Source organism: Haliaeetus albicilla, chromosome 6, assembly GCF_947461875.1.
Source record: "Haliaeetus albicilla chromosome 6, bHalAlb1.1, whole genome shotgun sequence".
In the NCBI taxonomy this organism is placed as follows: Eukaryota; Metazoa; Chordata; class Aves; order Accipitriformes; family Accipitridae; genus Haliaeetus; species Haliaeetus albicilla.
The window spans coordinates 21,950,479-21,971,635 of record NC_091488.1 but is presented as its reverse complement, the minus strand read 5'-3'; the positions used below and the strand labels follow the sequence as shown (position 1 = coordinate 21,971,635).

At 34.3% G+C, this 21,157-nt stretch overlaps 1 protein-coding gene across 1 annotated transcript in view; it reads left to right on the top strand.

Annotated features, from left to right (window-relative positions):
* NCAM2 (neural cell adhesion molecule 2) overlaps positions 1-21,157 on the top strand; it is a 332,637-nt gene that overhangs the window by 209,233 nt on the left and 102,247 nt on the right. Inside the window, exons 8-9 of the mRNA XM_069785318.1 lie at positions 935-1,080; positions 18,950-19,100. Of these exons, the coding sequence (XP_069641419.1) occupies positions 935-1,080; positions 18,950-19,100 (297 nt within the window). The remainder of the gene's footprint in view (positions 1-934; positions 1,081-18,949; positions 19,101-21,157) is intronic.

Below are 21,157 nucleotides of genomic sequence, written 5' to 3'. Positions count from 1 at the left end.
CTTTATTTTTTTCTGAATAATTTGTATTTGAAGACAAGCACAGATTATCATAGAATCAAAGAGTGCCTGAGGCAGGAAGGCACCTCTGGAGACCATCTAGTCCAAGCCCCTGCTCAGAGCAGGGTCAGCCAGGGCAGGTGTCTCGGGACCATGTCTAGCTGGGTTTTTAATATTGTCAAGGATGGAGAACTCAGTCTCCTGGGCAGCTTGTTCTGCTGTTCAGTCACCCTCTCAGTAAAAAAGGTTTTTCCTCTTCCTGTGTTTCAATTTGTGCCCATTGCCTCTTGTCCTGTCACCGGGCACCACTGAGAAGATTCTGGCTCTATCTGCACTCACCTCTATCAGGTATTTATACACATAGCTAAGATCCCAGGAGCCTTCTCTACTTAAGGGTTAATTGCTAGCTCATCGTCAACTTCTTGTCCACCAGAACCCTCTGGACCCTCTCTGCAGAGCTGTTTTCCAGCCAAGTCAGCACCCAGCCTGCACTGGTTCATGGAGTTATTCCTGCCCAGGTGCAGGATCATCATGGAATCATTGAATCTTTGCTTCATTCCTGAAGTGCCAAAGAGTAGTAAGTGCTGGCTAGTCCTTAAGGGACAGTGAGCCAGGTGCCAAACACACGAACACAGCCACAAGGGCAGGGGCCTTGTCAGCCAGGACCCATCCCACACTAGCCCAGCGAGGGAGCAGGCAGCCTTGGGGGTGGCAGCCATGCCAAGCCAGGAGTCCAGGTCATCAGACGTACAGAAATGGTTGTTGTGCAACTTAGTCAGAAAAGTTGATTGTTTTGATAGATGGTAACATTAAATCTTTAGTTAATTCTAACTAAAAAACATGAATGTGCTTTAACAAAAAAAAAAAAAGTAGCTTAAAAGGTTTTGACATGACATTCTTTGTGCAGGTTGAATAATGTAGTTTGTATTTTTAACAGTACAGCCTCAAATAATACAACTTAAAAATGAAACCACATTTGAGAATGGGAAAGCCACCCTCATCTGTGAAGCAGAAGGAGAACCTATCCCAGAGATTACTTGGAAAAGGGCCATTGATGGGATAACTTTCTCTGAAGGTGACAAGGTAAATCAGCCTTTATATGTATTGTCTGGCTAATCTTTTTGTAAGCAGAAAATTAATTTAGAGATAGATTAATTCTAGATTCCTGTGGAATTGGAAGGAATTGCTACTTTCCAAGGTAATAAGAGAGAAATGGAAATTCTAAATTTTAAATTAAAAAAAAAAATACTAAGAAAAAAACAATTAAAGTGCTGAAAGGTAATTCATCTCATCAGGCCTAAATTTTCGTACATAATCCCTGCTAAAATTTTCAATTTTGTTTTGATCACAATGGCTGCCGGTAGCCCTTCTTGACTATATTTGGACTCTGTCCAGTATTTCTCAAAATGCAGTGGAGCTTGTAGAAATCTGAAATAAAAAAAATTGAATACTTTGGAGTTCTTTCTTTCCCACTTCTAATGGCTTTTTTTCCCTATTTTTCTCTTTTCTTATAGTTTTTCTCACATGGAGCAAGTAGTCTATAACTACAAATTGAGCCTATATTCCCATTTTGTTTTCCCATTTTCATGTTATATTACAATAGTAAGTTGAGTAGAGAAAGATTACAGTATGACAATGAAGGAAGTCAGTTACTGTGAGAACAAGAGCTGTAATTAGATGGAATAGTGAAAGCAAAACGGAACAGTGTAATGTTATTCCTAACCATGCAGATAACAAGCTTTTTCTACAGAGCTCTTTTTTTTGTTTGTTTTTAAATAGTTTTCTTTTAGTATTTGAACAAGTATTTTCTTCTCAATTTCCTTACATAAACTGCAGAATTTCTCTGTGCTGGTTAAAGTATGTAAGATACCATCTTTCTGGCTGGCTGATTCAGAATTTTTACTCCAGATAATCAAATAGCGAAATACAGTCTTCCTGCAGATGTTTGCATATTCATAGCTGTTGCTTAAAAAAACAATTGACAACTCTATACAGTAATCATGCCATTGAGGGAATTAGTTACATAGTAAGTCACTCAGTTTATAGGGAATTGCTGTATATTAAGGAATTATGTACTTCCATTATTTGTGTTCTGAAGGAGAATGTCTGGTCTGGTCTAGTCTCTGACTTGACCTTTCCTGGAATTGAGGCAGTTTACGTGAGGCTCTGTCTACCATTTTCCTGCTCTGTGATTTCCATTTTGGAGCAATATAACAGTATTTATATAATATTTTTTTTAATATTTTTTCATTAAAACAAAGCAGTTTCTCTCCTCCTTAAATATTTCAAGTCAAAGGTCATCTTTCTGACCCACAAAGAATACACTTGCTTCAAAATTTACAAATGTAGCCTTTCATTTATGTTTGGAATGTTCCTAAAATAACTTTGTTATATCAGAAATTGAAAATGAAGGCAAATGGCAGAAACAAGCTAAAAAATATTGGTGCAGTTGAAACCTTAAATTTATCCGGTGCTTATATAGGATAGTATTATATTCTTAGTTCAAACTGTACATGGTTAAACTGTCTAGATGTGTTAGTAGCATTCTCTGACCTGTGGTTCAACTAAATAATACTGACAACCAAACTAAAACTTATATTCACATTCTACCAGTGTGCTGACATACGGTACATGGAAGATAAAAAGAATGAGAATAAACGCAGTTATATGGTTTCCTCTTGTTCTTGCCAATGAAAGAACTCTATGTGTATTGCTCCTGGGAGAGGTTTGCTGAACGTTGAATAAATGTTCTGAAATACTGTATATGTTCTTGAGCTATAATGTTGTGTTTGCTCAGTGGTTGCTCCAGCTCTAGGATGCCAAAGCCTTGGCTTGTGCTTTTCTACCAAATCAGGTGAATAAAGAACAAAACTATCAGTGATTAAATTATTGTATAATTGTTGAATAATACAGCAATGTTTTGCACAATGAAAGAGAAGGAAAAGGTGAATTGAAGAAAATGTGGGGAGTGTAACATAGTTTTAAATTGAAATTATTATTTATATGTGATAACTTGTGAAGCCATGTCCAATCACCAGACATACTTGCATAAACATAAAAATTATCAGCTGCATTCAGTGAGTTCATCTTTTGAATTTTTTATCAGTTTTAAAACATTTTTTGATATAGACTGCACTTTGTCCAACATTTTTGTTGAATTAAGAATATCTTTAGGCGATGAATTTTTTCCATAGAAGATGGAAGAACTGCTCTAACTATAATAGTAACATGATGATAACAAAAAAACACAAGAAGTGTTGTTCTTATTTTTAATTATATTTTTGTTACTTCTAGCATGTAGCTCCTCAACCATGTTATTCTTGTTTTGCTAAAATGCAACCATACCTCGTGTGGATAAGGAAGAGGGCTGAGTGTGAGACCATTCTTAGCCTGCATGGATTCAAAATATTTTCTTTCAAATGATAGATAGATCTTAAATCTAAGGACATAGGCTTTTTCAAGTTTTGGAATTATTATGTCCAAAAGAATGGAAAATATGCACCAAAGTCATAGATCAAAGAAATAACCCTGCTGGGCTTAAGGAGGATAATGTTAATGAGTAAGAGGTCTATAATGATCGCTTAGGAATATATAGCTTTGATAAAGGATTTTCAGTACATCAGAAGTGTGTATTTGAAAGTTGAAGCCAAGTGAGTTCAAACAAGAAGCAAAGAAGCCTTTTCCTCTCTCCTTTTATCACTTAGCCTTTGGAACAATCTACCATACAGTGTGTGGTCCCTCTTTCATTGAAAATTTGAAATAAATGGGTCTTTCCACTTCCTCTGGCCCCTCTTGAAAGTTTAAATGAAAAGTTTTCCAGGAGGTCACATTAGATGACCTCTGTAATCCTTTTATGGCTTTAAAACCCATAAATACATGAGAGTGGGTAAGCCTGAGTAAATGAATGATTATGCATGACAGAAGGTGTTTGGCTTATCCTTAAAGATTTGAAAATGAAAATGGAGGTTTAGTCCAAGACCAGAGCTTCATCTGCTGTTGCAGTGTCAAGCCAAAACTCTCTGCTTGGTGCATGTACTCTGCCTCTGCGCTTCTGGTCCCCGACTCCCCAGCATTGCACGTCCTTTCACTAATGTGCCAACCTGGTCATGCCCCTTTTGGCTGTGATTTGAAACGGGATGTTCCTACAGACCTCTGTGCATCCAGCAAGCCTGGCCCTTTTCCCAGTAAAAAAAGGAGGCAGGAGAAGAGTTGCATTTTGTAGAACAAGAGGCAGGATAGTGATTGGATTTGATTTGCTGTAATCACTTATAAAATGGATTTTGGACATGCACATACATATCTACACACATCCGTGAAGGAGAGCATATCCTGATTCTCTGATACAAAAATGTCATTGATTCCTGTGCATGCTGCAGAAGTGTGAGGGCAGAGTTTCATGCTCTACTTTCCTAGTACCTAATTCTAGCAGAAATATGAAAGCTGACCAATGTTTGCAATTAGCATTTCAAGCCCTGTTTTGGAATACAAATGACAATAACAGATGGGGCTTGATATGAGACAATAGCTCCACTGTATGCAGCATGTGTCCAAAGCGACAATCTTTACCCTGAAGAATTTATGATCTAAACATGCAAAATGAATGAAAGAAGTCAGCATGGAGAGGCCACAGTCCAGTATCTGATACTCAGTTTTGATAATGCCTCATGTGTGGAGTAACTGGTTAACAAAAAAAACCCAAACCAAACAAACAAAAAATTTGCAACTTGGATGTTGAATTCAAGATATATGAAATGACACTCTATTTTGTATATATTTGATAGAGTTTCACTAAATGTCTTTGAAATACCTTATACTTTTCTTCTTGTATCCATAAGTAAAAAAAATCTCTGATTTTTAACTTTCTAACGAAGACTACAGAGATAGCTTGAGTTCTACTTCCTTGCATGTACCTACCATTGCAATAATAATCTGGGTGTCCCTGTGAAATTTCCTGTGACATAGTTTCTAAATATTGCAGACCTCAGACCAATAATTAAATGCTTTTCCAAGTTTGAATTCACTTTATATTGGCATGCAAATCATAACTATTTGGCGCTTGTAGAGTTTTTCATAGTTTTAATGATCAGGCAATAGACAAAGGTAAAGAATTTGGGGTTTGGTTTGCCTTTTTCTTTGAGAGGTCAACTTTGCTTTTTCCCCAAGCCTGTTAACTCCACTTCACCTGTTACAAATGTCAATAAAAAGAAGGTGAAAAATGTTTTGCTTCCGGTATATGCTATTGTTGCTGCAGAAAAAGGAGCAGTGTTACAGTGTCAGAGAATTGTGTTGCCTTTCTTTTGAGACAGTAATGAGAACTCTGTTACATTCTCGCTTATTGAGGATCAGGTCTTTATTTTAAGTGAATCACCCCAAAAGAGGAAACATAGATGTATCTAGGGAATTTTAATTGAGTCCAGGCAATTTCTTTCTTTTTCTGAGCTATACAAATCCCACTCTTTGTAAATTAATCTACTTACAATATCACAGAATATTTTTTCTGTTGTAATATTATCAGAGGCCTAATGCTGCAATTGCATTTGATTATGCAATTAGGACACTCTGCAAACAATTCAATCAGGCATCAAAGATTTTTTTATTTTGTTTTTAACCCCAAAATGAATCATGGTGGGCTTCACATGTTAAGGCTATGAAATAAAAGAGTAAGAATATTGTGACTGGAAGGAGAAGGTAAATGAATGGACTTGAAAGAGAGCAGAAAGCAGGAGGATGGCCTTAAATATTAGGTAATCAGTGCTGTTGAGATTATACAGATTTATACCCTATGACGTATGCAAAACATGGAGCACATACAAGCACTGAATAGTATACTCTCACAAGTCATCTGACCCATACAAATCTGCATATGTTTTGGGGGTCCTTCATCTCTGTGGCATGTTCAGCTACACTAATGTGGACTTGGAACAAACTCTTCAATTAACTAGAAGGAGCTAAAAGCAGAGTGTACAGTTTTGGGGGGTGACACTATTTTAGTAGGAAGATTGATTTTGGAGGGGTAAGATTGTATGCAGCTAAAAATACAGAGCAGCTTTCCTGGGTGAGCCGAGGAAGCATTACAGTAGGAAAGCTGCAAGCCAATGTGGATATTTCAAACTCCATAAGTAGTGCAATCATTCATCTGAGTTCCACACACTCCTTTAGATAACAGTATCTGCAGTGATATGTAAATGAAGCCAAAACTGAAGATAGAAATTATTTTGATGTACCATAGCTTCTTCCCCAATGCAGGTTTAGTTGGTGGTTATATTGACAACTCAATACTAAATCTCTGCCACATGGCGAGAGGGCCCTTCAGATTTATTCATCTTTTAGGAGAGAAATTGAATGCTCTGTTACCCAGAGTAGACCCAAATGGCTTTACATACACATATCCATAAATGTATTCATGTTGCGTGTATGACTGTATTGGTATTACACTAGCTCAGAATTCTCTCATTTATGCAAATTTTTCCTTTCAGTAAAACTTTAAGGTCATTTTCCACTGGGACAAAGTTGTTGATTCTTTAAGGATGACAAAAAGCCAATAAAATGTAAAATTTAATACCTCCTCTGTATTAAAAGCTTAAACAACCTAGGGAAAGAAGGATGTTTATTTAGGAACATCATTAATTTAATCAATTGTTTAACAATTAAATACAATTTTTTTTATCCCTTCTGTAAATGGATAATCCTATTTCTACCTAATTTATACTTCAAACTTAAAAATTGTCTCCCATTTATCCATTTTCTTATGTACTACCTATGCACAAAATAGATATTTTGGGGTACTTTCTGTGGGTTGTGGTGCTGCATTTACTGGCTGAAATAAAGCCATACAGGCTTGGAAATGGCATTTCTTTCCCTTCCAATATTAGCTTTTTCCATTTCATCATCAGTGATGATATTCTATCTGTTACACTAATGAAGACTGAAATTATCAGGGAACTTTTTATGGACCAATATTTCCTACAATACCAATGCAGCTTGGACTTGAATATTCATTCAGTCCTTCCACTACACAAAAGATTGTTTCATGAGTTTCTGCCTAAGTATCAGTTGTACTATCTGCTAACAGTTTAATAACTTTCAAACAGCTGTTACTTGTCTGATGAAATAGAGGTCCTGCATCTGATGATACATTAAAAGTGATACAGCCACACTTTATACACTGGAGTAATTTGGTAGTGTTCACTGATATACTATAGGACATTCTCCAGAGACTTTGGAAATGTTACATTTTCTACATACCATGGAAACTCATAGGAAATGAGCACAATCACTGATACAATTGACAGTGTAATGCTGGAAAAATGTATTTCACACTATTAAAACCTGTCAGCAGTTTTCCTGACCTGAAAAGCAGTTTGAATACCTTTTTTTTATTAGGAGAAAATAAATATTTAGACTTTTGGCAAAACCAGTATGAAAGCAAGTGGCCTGGATTCTGTTTTTCGATTTGGTTTTTTTGATTTGTTTTTTTTTGAACAAATTATCTAAACTCTGTGTAATAATTAGTTCTTAATAATTTGTTAATGTCCTTAGTATGCTGTTAAAAAAACACATTTTCCTATCACATTTTCACTATACCATCTTCCCTGTGTGCATCTACTCATACGCTATCTTCCTATTAATACCAGTTCTCAGATTTCAAACACAGTCAAATTTTGGCAGTTTAACATGACAATGCTAATGGACCAGTGTATGTCTATCACCTGTGATAGTTAGGAGGCCGTGCAAGTTAACATAAAGCATAATGCAAGAGTCTTATTTCTTTGCATTGGGAAAAATTAAGACTGTTTGCACCATCCCTTACTGACAGCTTCTGGAATTCAGCAAACAATATTTCTTAGGACTGCATAACTGAACCATAGGTCTGAGCTCTAATTCATAGTCAAAATAACTCTCATCTATGCACAGACTCAACCTGTGTTATTAAAATTAATTTTAATTTAAATAATTATTAATTATCTAAATTAATAACATTAATTTAGAATGTTATTATAAATGTTACAATAATGTAAATAAGATGGTTTTTGTTTTTCTGTGAATTTCTGCTTGTATAAATCAAGTTGTGACATTTATGCCAAAGGTCAATGTATTAATAGCATGTGGTAATCTTCACCTTAATGCAAGCTGATCATCTAACATGCTTTAATGTATCTTATAGGTAGCTGATAAGTAATGTTAAAGCCCTCAGGGTTATATTACTTGCTAAAAACTGATTGAATTAACATAATACTCTATAAATGTTCCTCTTCTTAAAATACTATACAAAAATGGATATTTAATATAGAAATTTGCATTAAAAATACAGTTTTGTGAATATTTAGGGTTCCAAACTGAATAATACAATTTGCCAACACATTTCAGAAGCCTTATTTGGAGTTACGGTCTGTTGATCAAAATATATTTTCTGTTTTAATTTAGAAAATGTGAAAATAAGTACAGAATCTCAACAGGAACTACAGTGGCTTCTTTTAGAGCTTTTAACTGGGGGGGGGGGGGAGAGAATTTGCATGTATTCTGATTAGACAAACATAATATTTACAGTGTGAAACATGCAATGTTATTTAGACCACAGCTATCAGTGCTTCCTTATCACAGATTCAAAGTGATTTCAGTACTACCAAAACTATAGTAATCTTTATTAAGATAGAAGTATCATTATCTCACCCAAAAGCAATACTGTAGGGATTTAAAATTAAGACCTCTAAGATTCATGGATATTGTTTAAGAATTCCTGAACTCACAGGTCGTATTTAGCAAATATGCCCTAATTATGTTCAGCATAATCTTTTATTTTTATGCATACATATAAATAAATTTAGAAGTGTAAATAGAGAAACTCTATTGGATGATGCCAATTAAGTAAAATAACTTGAGAACAAATATTTCTATGCCCTTTCAGATATGTCCAGGTGAGCTCATTTTCTCCATTTTGCTGGCTAGTGCAATAATTTCCTGTTGTTTCTTCAGTTGCAAAAAGCCCTACAGAATTATTGTGGTTTGTGAGCAAAGACTTTTTGATCTGTGTCCTCCTGCAGACAATTCCCCTGGTCCTCATGACTCAAGTGATGGACTTCTGGCTTTCTGTGCCTTTTCTTCCCCTAAGGAAGCGTTGTTGCTTGCTTATCCCCCTGCAGGGCTCCACTTCATCCCAGTTTCCAGACAGACTTCCTATCTGCTGTCTAGCCATAGTCATTTTAATAAAATATACATCACCTTTACAGAAAACTGGAAAGGATCCCAAACTGCATACAACTACTGAAAAAACCAGTAAGAGAAACTAAAATCATGATCCTTTTTTTCTTTGTTTTTTTTTTTTCTAAAGAAAGCACATGTTGTGCTACTCTGTGTTATATAACTGCATACCTTCACCACGTCAGTTATTCCTGCAACTAAAGCTAGAGTGTGTCATGGTTTGAACCTGAATTCTATGAAAATGAAATGAAAGTATATATAAATGCATTAAGCTTAGTTTGACATTCTTGGAGTAGTTGTCATTTTAAAGGTTATTTTATATTTTTACAGAAGAGTTTTGAGAGCAAGAGGGGGGATACAACCAGTATTTATCCAAGAATTTATCAGTCCCACTTTAATCCAAGTTATGTAAGTAATACAGGGTAAAATAATTAACATTACTGTTAAAATTGTTATACAAAGGCTTCCTAGTTTTCTTTTCATTGTTATAGTCACCCTTCCAGTATTCTTCTGAGACCTGAGGTTGACAGTGCTCATTTTCCTTTAGAGGAAAAAAAAAAAGAAAAAAAGAGAGAAGGGTTAACAATTCATCAGTATCCAAAATTCTTCTCCAGGGGAAAACACAAATGACTTAACCTCCCATGCCAGCCCCTTAAAAAGAAACCTGACCAAAACCATGCTTCCTTCCTTGCTTTGGGTCAACTTGAAGTTATTTTTTTCCATTTTGTACTGCAGTCAGCTTACATGCTTTGTCTTCATGGGTTTCCAGCTGCAGGTTGTTTTGTTGTTTGTTGTTTTGGTTTTTTTTTTTTCTGTTTTCACCTGTTAGTTATAAAAGTTACAGAACTGCCTCCTCCATTCCCAATCAAGATAAAGAGCTAATGTTTGTTAGTTAGACCATTGCCATACATCATGCTTAGCACAGAGCTAAGCAGAAACAAATTCAGGTAGTTACCTGATGACTAGGGACTTGCAATCATAAACCAAACTGAAATCACCTCAGAATAAGGCAACTCCTGGCAAGTCCCAAGACCCTGCACTGGAGCAGTGCAGAGCTTTTACTAGTAATAGGAGAATCATACTTACTGGGGTACAATCCCTGCCTGAATGAAAGCTGGGATCCTAATGCTTGATGTTTCCTTGTTCTTTCACAGTTTTGTAACTCACTCTGCATTGGTAGTTAGGTGCAGTACAGTGGTATAGTTTCACCATTTTAGTTCCATGTATAGTTTCACCATTTTCACCATGTAGTTATTTCTACAGCTGAAATAATATTTACTTCAGATTTGAATCAGCCTAAACAGAAACAGGACTAGGCTGAAGTTCCTAGTCAGAATAACCATACTCGTTGCTACTGATGCTATACATATTTAATAGTGATTATTCTTGTTCAGATGCACAGAGATTGAGTAATCACTGAAGAATAAGTTCTGGCGAATCACAGTTAGCAGTCCTAGATGCCATACTGGTACATGTTTGGAGCCGTATGCTTATGCTAGAGTCTTCCTTTACTCACCTTTTGCAGGCAGACCTTATGACTCCAATTTGCACTGAAGTTACAAAAGCTTCATAACCATTTTAAACCATTTACAAAGCTGGGGTATAATCACCTGTGTCTCATTCTCACTTATCCAAAGAATCAAGTTACAATAAGATTTTATTGTCTAAAGTAAGATGTAATTGTATAGTAATATCATTATTTTTAGTGGCTGTTTTGTGTGAGGTCTGTATTGAATGAGAATGTTGTACTTCTGGTCGTATTCCTGAGAATTTTGCTGGTCTGAATCTATCTGAGTCACCTGTGTTAATGGCATCATAGCAGTGTTTCAGTAGATTCAGATCAGCAAAATTCTTAGGAATAAAACCATTAAATACAGTATTTATGAGTGAATCAGAATTTCTAATTGCAAAGTACATATGTAATTATTACAGTTATAGTATTTCTGTTATACTTATAAACACTTATTTGTGGTTACTATTGTTATTTTTTTATGGCCAAAACTAATGATTATTTTCCTCTACAAGCTTTTTTTCATGTGATGCTAATATTTTTTGCCATTAATAATCTTCAACCTTTTCTTTATTGTGATTTGCATCTTTAGCAGAAGTAATCTTGAATGGCTGATCATCATATTTTCTCTTTATTATTTTTCTTTCATACTCTTTTGTGAGTAAAAACCAATCAAGGAAAGAAGTTGTTTTCTGTTCCATGTCTTAGTAAGTGGGTTTGGTGTATCCCATGTCATCTCGTTACATAATAACTTAAGTTTGAAAGAAATGCCAGCATGAATCAATCAAATATCAGTTCATAATTTCTAAAAGTTATATGAAGCTTTCAAGAATACATTTTTCCTGATATTGTACATGCTGTTAACAACCTGCATAGTACCCGCTACTATTTCCAATCTGAATTCTTTAGAAGTAACTGCTATGTCTGCAGATGAACAGAAAATCAAAACGACGATATTGTTTTCTTCAAGATTAGTTTTTTGTGACTTCCGTGATGTTGCACTATAGATCTACAAACAGTAGGTTCTTCAATAATTTCTTCCTTATGGAGAAACAAATTCCTAAAAAAATCAGGAATTTTCAGCATGCTGACATATGTATTTAACAAGCTTGCAGTTCTAAAAGAATTACAAGGTCTCCTATAAAAATCACTGAAGTCCAAGACACTGCTGTAGCATTATTCTGATTCACTGGACATTAAGGCATATGCACGTAGCAATACTCTGGAATTTTCTGCTGTCTCCAACAGGTGCATGGATAGAATACATTTACCTGAAGAGAATGGGAAATATTGTGAATATACCATCCATAATCCAGAAGGGAGCTTCCATCAGCTTCTACACGATGATGGCTGTTGTGACTAACAGCCCTTTCTCATCACCAAAGGTAGATTTTCAGACTAGGAATTGCTGGTCACTTACATTTAATAGACTTCTGGAATTTTATCGTCGTTTAGTATCAGCATGTCAGGTTGCAGAAGTTCTTATCTTTCATGCTGCTTCAAGGAACAGTTTCATGAGCAATTATGATCTGCTTAAATCTCACATATAAGAAATGTCAGCCTGAAGTATGTGATCTGAAATTTTCCTCTCATGTGGTTATCAACACAACTCAAAATCAGAAAGCTTCCTAAAAAAAATGTTACTCATGAAGTTCCAAAGATGATTCTGTTAATCAGTATTTGTTTTCTCCTTGAAAATTCAGTGATGCGTACTCAAACATGACCAAGACAACACAATGAGTTGGCAATTTTTGACAATTTGATCTGAAGAAGGAAGAGCTAGGCATAAAATATCTGAAGAAGGAAGAGCTAGGCATAAAATATCTGAAGAAGGAAGAGCTAGGCTTAAAATATCTGAAGAAGGAAGAGCTAGGCATAAAATTAATTTTTTTTTTTTTTTTTCCCCCTACCAATGTGAGGAACTTCTACCATGTACATCTGCAGCAGCTCCTTTGGAGCAACTTGAAAAAGTCCTGCAGTTTTTACTCAAGTTATATGTTCTCACAATGACTGGTCTTAGGTATGTTGCACTGTGTTTTACAAAAGAAACAAAACTCTTAATTCTAAGCTACTGGTTCTTAATCTTTTCTGTTGTTAAGACATGCAATGCACATCCAAAATAGCACTCAAGTACACAAGGTGTCAGAAGACGTTTGGTGAATACATGACAGGCAAAACTGACCTGCAGTGGTGTAACTATGGACAGCAATGGCACTTTGATCACAAATAAGCTTTAAACATTAGAAGAAAAACAAATAAAGGTATTTCAACTTGTCTAGATTTACCTGGAGGGATTTTTTGCTTGCATTTGGATTTCAAGGGATGAAGGAGTACTTTGTCAGCCAAATGGTGAATTCTGTAGGAGGGAAGATAATCAACACAGTTACAGCTGCTCTAACCATCCAAGTATTATTACCAAAATCCAGCTGCAAATGAGTCACCAATTTCTGCATCTGTTGTCACTTTCCACTCCTGCTTTCAGCCAACTCAAAATGCATGTTTTGGCAGTCATACAACTTCATCTCATTTGGTGCTACAGTTCCTCAGTGGGAGTTGGAGAAATGGTTTATAAATCAAACTTAACCACTAATCACACCATCCACCTCTCTCCAAGTAAAGCTTTCTACAATTGAAAAAGAATGACAATATCTAAGCATCAGAATCAGCTAATTCTCCCATTCTGATAAATTACACTTTTTTTTTTTTACTACGGTGGCAAAGGAATTGTGCAGATTGAATACTCCATGATACCTGAATGAGTTATTCCATCCCAGAAGCTGTTCTTGTCTCTTTGTGGATGTTGTCGTCTCATCCTTATTCTCTCTGCATGTGGATCCCTTCAAATACATGGTTATCATCATTCTGGTACTGCCTTGGGAGCTCTGGAACATGGTTTTGAAGCTGTGCATTGACCAGTTAGGTCAGCATCAGCCGGTCAGGACTTTGGGAATATTCATGTGTGGAACTACAAATCATGTGAGAAGTTTGGGAAGCAAAAGCATGACAGAAGAAGTCAGGTAGTAGAATAGCATATATAGAATGGCAAGAATTTTATCAAAATAGAAAATATTTATTTACTTTTACAGAGTCTGTAGAATTAATCTCAAGTGATGAAATACCTCCCATGTTATTATTAGTGTAGGATTCCTTTGGGTTGAGCTACATATTCTGAATAAGAATATTGCAAGTGCAGAAAGTTCCTGCTCCTTGGGTTTGGGGTTTGTTGTTTTTTTTTTTTTCAGAAGGCCCTTTTTTATAATTCAGTGTTGTTATTATGGATAATTTTACTTGGAGGCCTGCGTAGAAGAGCGTTTTTTTCTTTGACGATGACAGATAACTAGATTGCTATCAGTATTCAAAATAAAAGGTGTTTTTCTGTGAAATGTTAAATTCTTAATTTAGGGAATATGTTTTTTATGTGGATAAAGTCACAAAGTCAACTTTACCTGAGTAAAACACTATCAAATTCTCTGCTGAAGATTTGTCATGTGTGTTTTAGCTTTATGCTGGTGATGAGGTTTTGGGGGGAAAAAAAACACCAACAAAGCCCCCCCAAACTCAGTTTTATTTATAAATTCTATGAAATTATCTGATTAACATTAATGATGAAAAATATTTTGAATTATTAAGATTTTATTATGATTTCCAAAATGCTGTAAAAAGGTAACTTCCAAAGACCTTGTCTGTCTTTACCATTTTCAGGACACACAATGGTCTGTTTATTGAAATTATGCTTCCAAAGTCTTAGAGTGTAAGTGCCTGTTAACATACTTGCTCATTGATCTTTCTAAAGAAATATGTATGTCTGTAGGGAATCGTGTTGACCATATATGTTTTTCAGACCTCACTGATTATTCATGCTCCACAGTGATGCAGAGTAATTCAGTGAATGAGAAGAAATCATGAGTACTGAACCATAGAGACTGTTCTGGTTGTCTAGGGTTTTGTTTTGTCTATTTTTTATACTCATTATTAATACTAAGAAATAAAAGCACATGTACTTATTCAACCTAGCAGAAAACACCATAGTACGTATTGTACATCTCTCCCACTATAACATTTGAAAGGAAAAAAAGAATATTCCAATTTAGTAGGTGTCCATTATTATTTCAGGCAGACATGATTGTTACTGACATTTTTAATTTATAGAGATTATATCTGTATTTTGATTTGTCACCAGTGGCAGTTCCAATGCTTTTTTTCCTGGTGGAGATTTCTACTGAGGACTACTGGGCAGGTGCAGTGTACATTGTGTTCCCATGTGTGCTGTCTCTTCCTCTTTCTGTTTTGTTGTGTTACAGTGCCAGATGTGGTGCTAATGTGTGCTCACCATACTTAATGCAGAAAGGAAATAAGCCTCAGAAAGGTTTTACCAAGGGTTATAAAGTTCTGGTGGGTGCAGACCCCAGGGTTAGTGCTGCCCCTGTTTGACATTGTGTATTTGCTGTTCAAAGTTAAATAAGAAGACTGATGTTATGGATCAGTATAAATGCAGACTTCTGCTTTGTTGGTATATTCTAGTTTTGCTAATGCCCTTTACAAGAACAGGGAAATATAACTAACATGGCTTCAATTTTTGCTTCAGGCTAACACTGCCTATTCGATTTTTGTCCCAGTTTCTTCATTGCTCTTTGCTGTCTGTAGTCAACTTCTGTGTCTCTGCTGCATTCCTAAAGTTTGCTTCTAGCTGTGCTTCAGCATGACTGCACTGTTATTGTGCTTTTTGTGTCATCACAATATGTCCTTGATTTATTTACTCAGATCTCTGTTAACTGACTTATACCATAGAATGATGTAATACAGCCACACTAGTATTTTTGAAGTCCTTGTGAAAATTCACCATACTATCTTGCATTTTTCATCTGCGTGTGTTAATCTCCAGCATATTCTGGCAATCCTCTCTAGACATAGGCAACTGCTTCAAAACATATTTACTTATTTATTTATTTATGGAATTTTCTTGGTCTGTATTTGCACTCTTGTTTTCTTTTATGTATTTCTGTGTTCAGGAATGTCAGCCAAACAGTATATTTTTATTCAGGTATTGCACCATGTTTGCAGAAAAATTAATGGAATTGTACACTAACCCATCTGCAGAATAGGACCAGATACAGGACTTCTTAAACTGTTCATGAAGAAGCCACAGTGTAATATGCATTCTGAGAAATGCAGCAGAAAACATCTTATTATATATATTATGTTATTTTGTAATCAATTTCAAAGAGACTATTGTAATAATTTTTAGACAATTTTGAAAGAGTAGAAATTAACTTTAGTAAATACATATTTCTATGATAATTTGGGCCAAATCTTCTTGCCTACAATTGTTACGGTTTTTATTTCTTTTTGTGGACTTTGCTTAACCTAATAGATCCCTCTCAAGATGCTTCTTACCATATATTTGATGATGAGAATAGATGATGTGGTTATGCAAAAATGTCATATCATTCAGAGTATTTATTAAGTTGGGTTTTGCCCTTACTATAAATCTAAATATATTACATCAACTATATTTGATCAAATTTTTTTTTTCTCATACATGAGAACATGGGAAAGCTATTTTGGGTGCAGACCAAATTTTTTTTCCAGCAGTATTAGAAAATAAATACAGAAACTAAAAACAAGATTGAGAAGTTATTGTAAAAGTTATTTCATTTTAAGGATCTTTGTGCTTATTTTCATTACCTTTTTTTTTTCAAAAAACCCCCCATCAATTAGCACTCATATCTGTGCTTTGTAATGTATGGAATTAATTATATTGAAATATATAGTGAATTATACAGTGAATTATAGTATTTGAGATTAGTATTGAACTGATAATTTTTTTCTTTGTCATCAAGTACAAAATAGCACTGCAAATTTTATACTTCTGTAAAAATACCTTTAGTGATTTTAGTGAGGATTACAAATAATTTAACTCTTTTTACATGAATCCTGTTGACCATACTGCACAGAAGGTACAATTAGTATGTATTTGTTTTTCAGGGAGTGAAGCATTGCCATTTGGCATATATATTTTTAGTGCCAATTTTATTCTTTTTTTTCATATGTGCTTCTAATAACCTATTAGCTTCTAATAACCTATTACTGGAAACAGAAAATTGAGCTAGTTGAATAATCTCTGATCTAATTCAGAAAATTATGGTGAAAGAACTTCAGTGAATGTGTTGTTACAGCTATAGATCAATATAATTACACAGACACTTCGTATTGTGCAAGGAGGAGGTACTAAGAAAGAATTTGGCTCCTCATTGTAGTTTTGTAATATACAATAAGGAAGGGCAAAGAAAGTGTTTTTCTCAAAATACCTGTTCTCTACTACTACTCTCTATTGTACAGAGCTACCCGAGTGCTTTAGGAGGGCAGCTCTTGATGAATCACTAATACAGTGTTTAGTACTGTATCTGTGATTCATAGTCACAGGTTGTTTCAGCATATGTCTTCTCACATTTTTAAATGTGACTTCTTGGGAAAATATTTGTAATCAAGGTAAAATAAGAAATAAATCTGCTGAAGTGTATGTACATTTTAGGTAGGAATAATGTAGATTTACCAATTCATGACAGACATGATATTTTTAAAAAAGGAGCAAATAATCCATAGGTAAATAATACTGTTATTAATTATGTCATAGAAAGTAGTTTGTATATCAGAAATTAGAAAACTATTTAATGTTTTACTTCAAGAACTTCAATTTAATTACCCCAAGAATTCCCTCCAAAACCCGTGACATTCAGTACTGTAGCATGTTTATTAGTAACTTCATAAGTTCTCTCTTTCCTTTTTTAAAGGTATAATGAAAATAGAAGTTTCAGCATTAGAAATTACATAAGAGATAACTAAGTGGTTTTAGTTACTAATTTTTACCAATCCCCAGAGGATTTTAGGTTTGTTCTTACATTAGAATTCCGTAACTTTAATTTATGTACCTATGCTGTGAGGTTTTCACAGGAAAAAAAATTCAGTGTTCTTGGATTCTGATGTGGGATCAGAATACTTTCCTTTCGATAGAAATTATGGTATACAGAATGCTTTATTTAACTGCTTTATGTCAAAGATTTTAAGATATAAATTGCGCGCATTTTTTCTGTATTCAGTGAAGAAACAATTGTACAGAGTTAAAAGCTCAGTCACTTAAATATCAGCTGCCACTTGGTGAGTATTTAGTGTAAAAAGCAGTAAATTTGAGTGTATGTATTTATAGGATTGGACATTGAAGTATGTTTCAAGTTTAAATGTGATACAACGAAATAGTTGTTTTCCCTCCCTTTTCCACTTTCCTCAGTAATGAAGGTAGGTAAATATCAATAGTTTTTATCAGCTTTTTTTTCCCTCAAATGAAAGAAGTGAAACAAAGAAGTAAAGCAAGTTTCCCAAAGCTACAAAACAAGTAAAGAGCAGAACCAGATTAAAAATAACTTCTTTTTCCTCAGGTATACTGCTCCATGAAGGTTGAAGTGTCAAGAAAAGGATTTTTTTAAAAATTGCTTTATTTAGTTTTCCCTAATGTTTTTATACTCTTGAAATTCAAATAGTTTTGGGGGAGGGGATGGGGAGGTGTTATGGATAAGGATTTTTGTAAAGTTGCTAAATACAGAATTTATGTTCTAGAAGATGAGAAGCCAGCATTTATTTTTTCTCCCTTGCCCTTTTCCATGCAATGATATGGAAATGAAATCCAGAAATTCCAGTTACATTTATGGATCCTATTTTTTTAAAAATTGTGAGCTTCTGACAAGAAAATGTGAATAATGAAAATAAATCTATAATTGGATTTGTGTTTTGATCATTGTTTGAGGGGGTATTTCTATTCAGTTTCACAGTTATATTTTTAAGGACAAAAGAGATAATGCTAACTATAATCTAAGATACTATGATTTTACATGTATGCATTTTCATTAACTACAGCATCATAATAAATTGAGTGAGATCATAAACAGGTTTTGAGTATGCAGTTTAGTATTCCAGTCATAAGTGGGTACATTTTGTGGTTTACCTTGACAATGTTCCTTTAAGCATGTACTTATTTCCTTGATTATAGTGCCTAGAAACAGAACATATTTTCTTTTTTTTTTTTTTTATTTATTTGAAAAATTTAGAAGTTGTTTAGCTGTCAGTAATAACTTCACCATAGGTGAAGAGATGCTTTCAGTCATACTTATCAATGGTGTTTAATATATAAAGCATACATAAATATACATATATATATAAAACCTTTCTTTTTTCCTGAATCAATGTAAACAGAGCCCAGATGGCCGTATAGAAGTCAAAGGGCAGCATGGAAAATCGTCACTGCATATTAAAGATGTGAAGTTGTCAGATTCAGGGAGATATGACTGTGAAGCTGCAAGTAGAATTGGTGGGCACCAAAAGACCATGTACCTTGATATTGAATGTAAGTTCTAATATTTTGTTTTCTCTCTTAAGTTTGTTTTAAAAGAAAAAAAGTACATTCTTAATGGAAGGTCAGTTTTTCCTGGTAATTGATGTTTATACTTGCATAATTTAAGAAAACATGTCCTTCTGTAGTTAGTGATACTGAATTCTGTGGAGGAATCTTGTCTTTTCTGAAGTTGACAAGACCCTTGTCGGTGATTTAAGCAGGACAGGATTTCATCTGAAATCATATGCCAGTGGCATTACCCACTAACTTAAGGCTAAGCTTAATAACTTCAAATTTTCTGGCTAGTGGAGACTGCTGTGTGCGAAAAGTATTCAGTGGGATAAGGTAAGAACTGATTTGAGCAACAGCTCAGTCTTGAGCTTAACCTTCTAAGATTCTACAAGGTCTTCTGTTTTTTTCCTATTTCTCTAATTTACTAATCCCCAACAACTCTCTAGCCCCTGTTGAAGTCCCTCCTGGAGTTCACAAGTTCGTGACAATCTCTTTTACAGATTGTCTTTATTCAAAGCTCTTGAATTTTATCCAGGAAAAGAGGAGATTATTTTTGCTTAAAGAGTCTGATCCTTTAGAAGCCCATCAGAGGATATAAATTTGAAATATACAAAAATTCATCAGAAGATTGTCTCTTCAAACTGTTCTTCAAATTCATGAAGCAAAGGTCTTAAAAAAATGAAAAAAAAACCCAAGAAAATCCTTCTTTTATATTTCATCATTGTTCTATTTTGCTAGAGATTTTCTAGATACATTTGTTCTACGTTGCCAATATAGCTTGAGTAAGCCTGTTTGAGATTGAGACTCTGAACAGAAAAAGTCTTTCCAGTAGGAAGATAGAAGTTGGAATGTGGCACAGAAAGATAAGTAACAGTTGCAGAGTGTTGAGTGATTTCCTGAGGAGTTCTGAAAGTGACTTCAGTATACAGTTGCATATTCCATCTTTTTGGCAGGCATGCAATGCATTATGACATAGGAAATAAATCTGAAAGAAAAATAAGAAATGGTCAAAGTTGTAATTGGATGTTAGGAATGGAGAGATTTGCCAACCCAGAAGACCTAAGAAATAAATACAGTATTTATTAATAGCTTTAATATAGCTACTCTTTAATACGAAGGGATTTGAAACTTTGCAAAATATTATTATTCATTTGGGAACATATTAATTTACTATATTTGTTGCTTTAATGAGTGCACTGGTGCACTGATAATTATTTATTTTATATGTATGAATATAAATGAAAAAAAATTGCTAGATAAAAATGCAAGTTCGGTGAACTTCCTGTAAAATTTCTGTAAAATCATGCCCTACTCTACACAGTGATATGAAATATATTGTTTGATTAAGGCTAGCCATTATGCTTTAAAATGAAATATTAATAACTTTTGTATTCAGAAGACAGAGATAGGATGCACCATATTTTATGAAACATGGGCAACTGAAATTTAAGAATTTATTAACAGCACAGAATTCATACTAAAGGGCATAACAAAATCTCTGGATTGATACAATATGTTATTATAGTCCAAGACACCTTTCAGAGTGAAAGTTCTAGAACAGATGCTAAGAATTTAAAAGTAACATTCTCACTATGGTATGGCAGACTTAATTTTGAATATGTGTGGGAACAATCAAATACAGCGTGTGAGAAAATGGAATAGCATATTGATTTAAGTCTGAATTTATGCCTTGGTAGACACACTTTTTGATACAACATGAAACTTTCTACAGTTCAGAAATCATCTGAGAAAACACAAGTTTTAAAAGAACATAGAAATATTATTCTATCATCAGAGATATCAAACATTATAATGACTATTTTTAATGTATAACACAAAATTTTTGTTTGGTGTATCATAAAATTATAACATTTCTAAAACTGGAGTTTTCAGTTTTAAATATTTTAACTGATGAGATTTAAATCAAATATTGTTTTTTTTCCAGTACAGGTGTTCTTTGAATAACAGGAGTACAACTTTCTCCATATCCTTTATGTGTCAGGTATTTTTATAATGCAAAGCAAATATTTTTGGGGTGATACAATATAAGTCTGTCT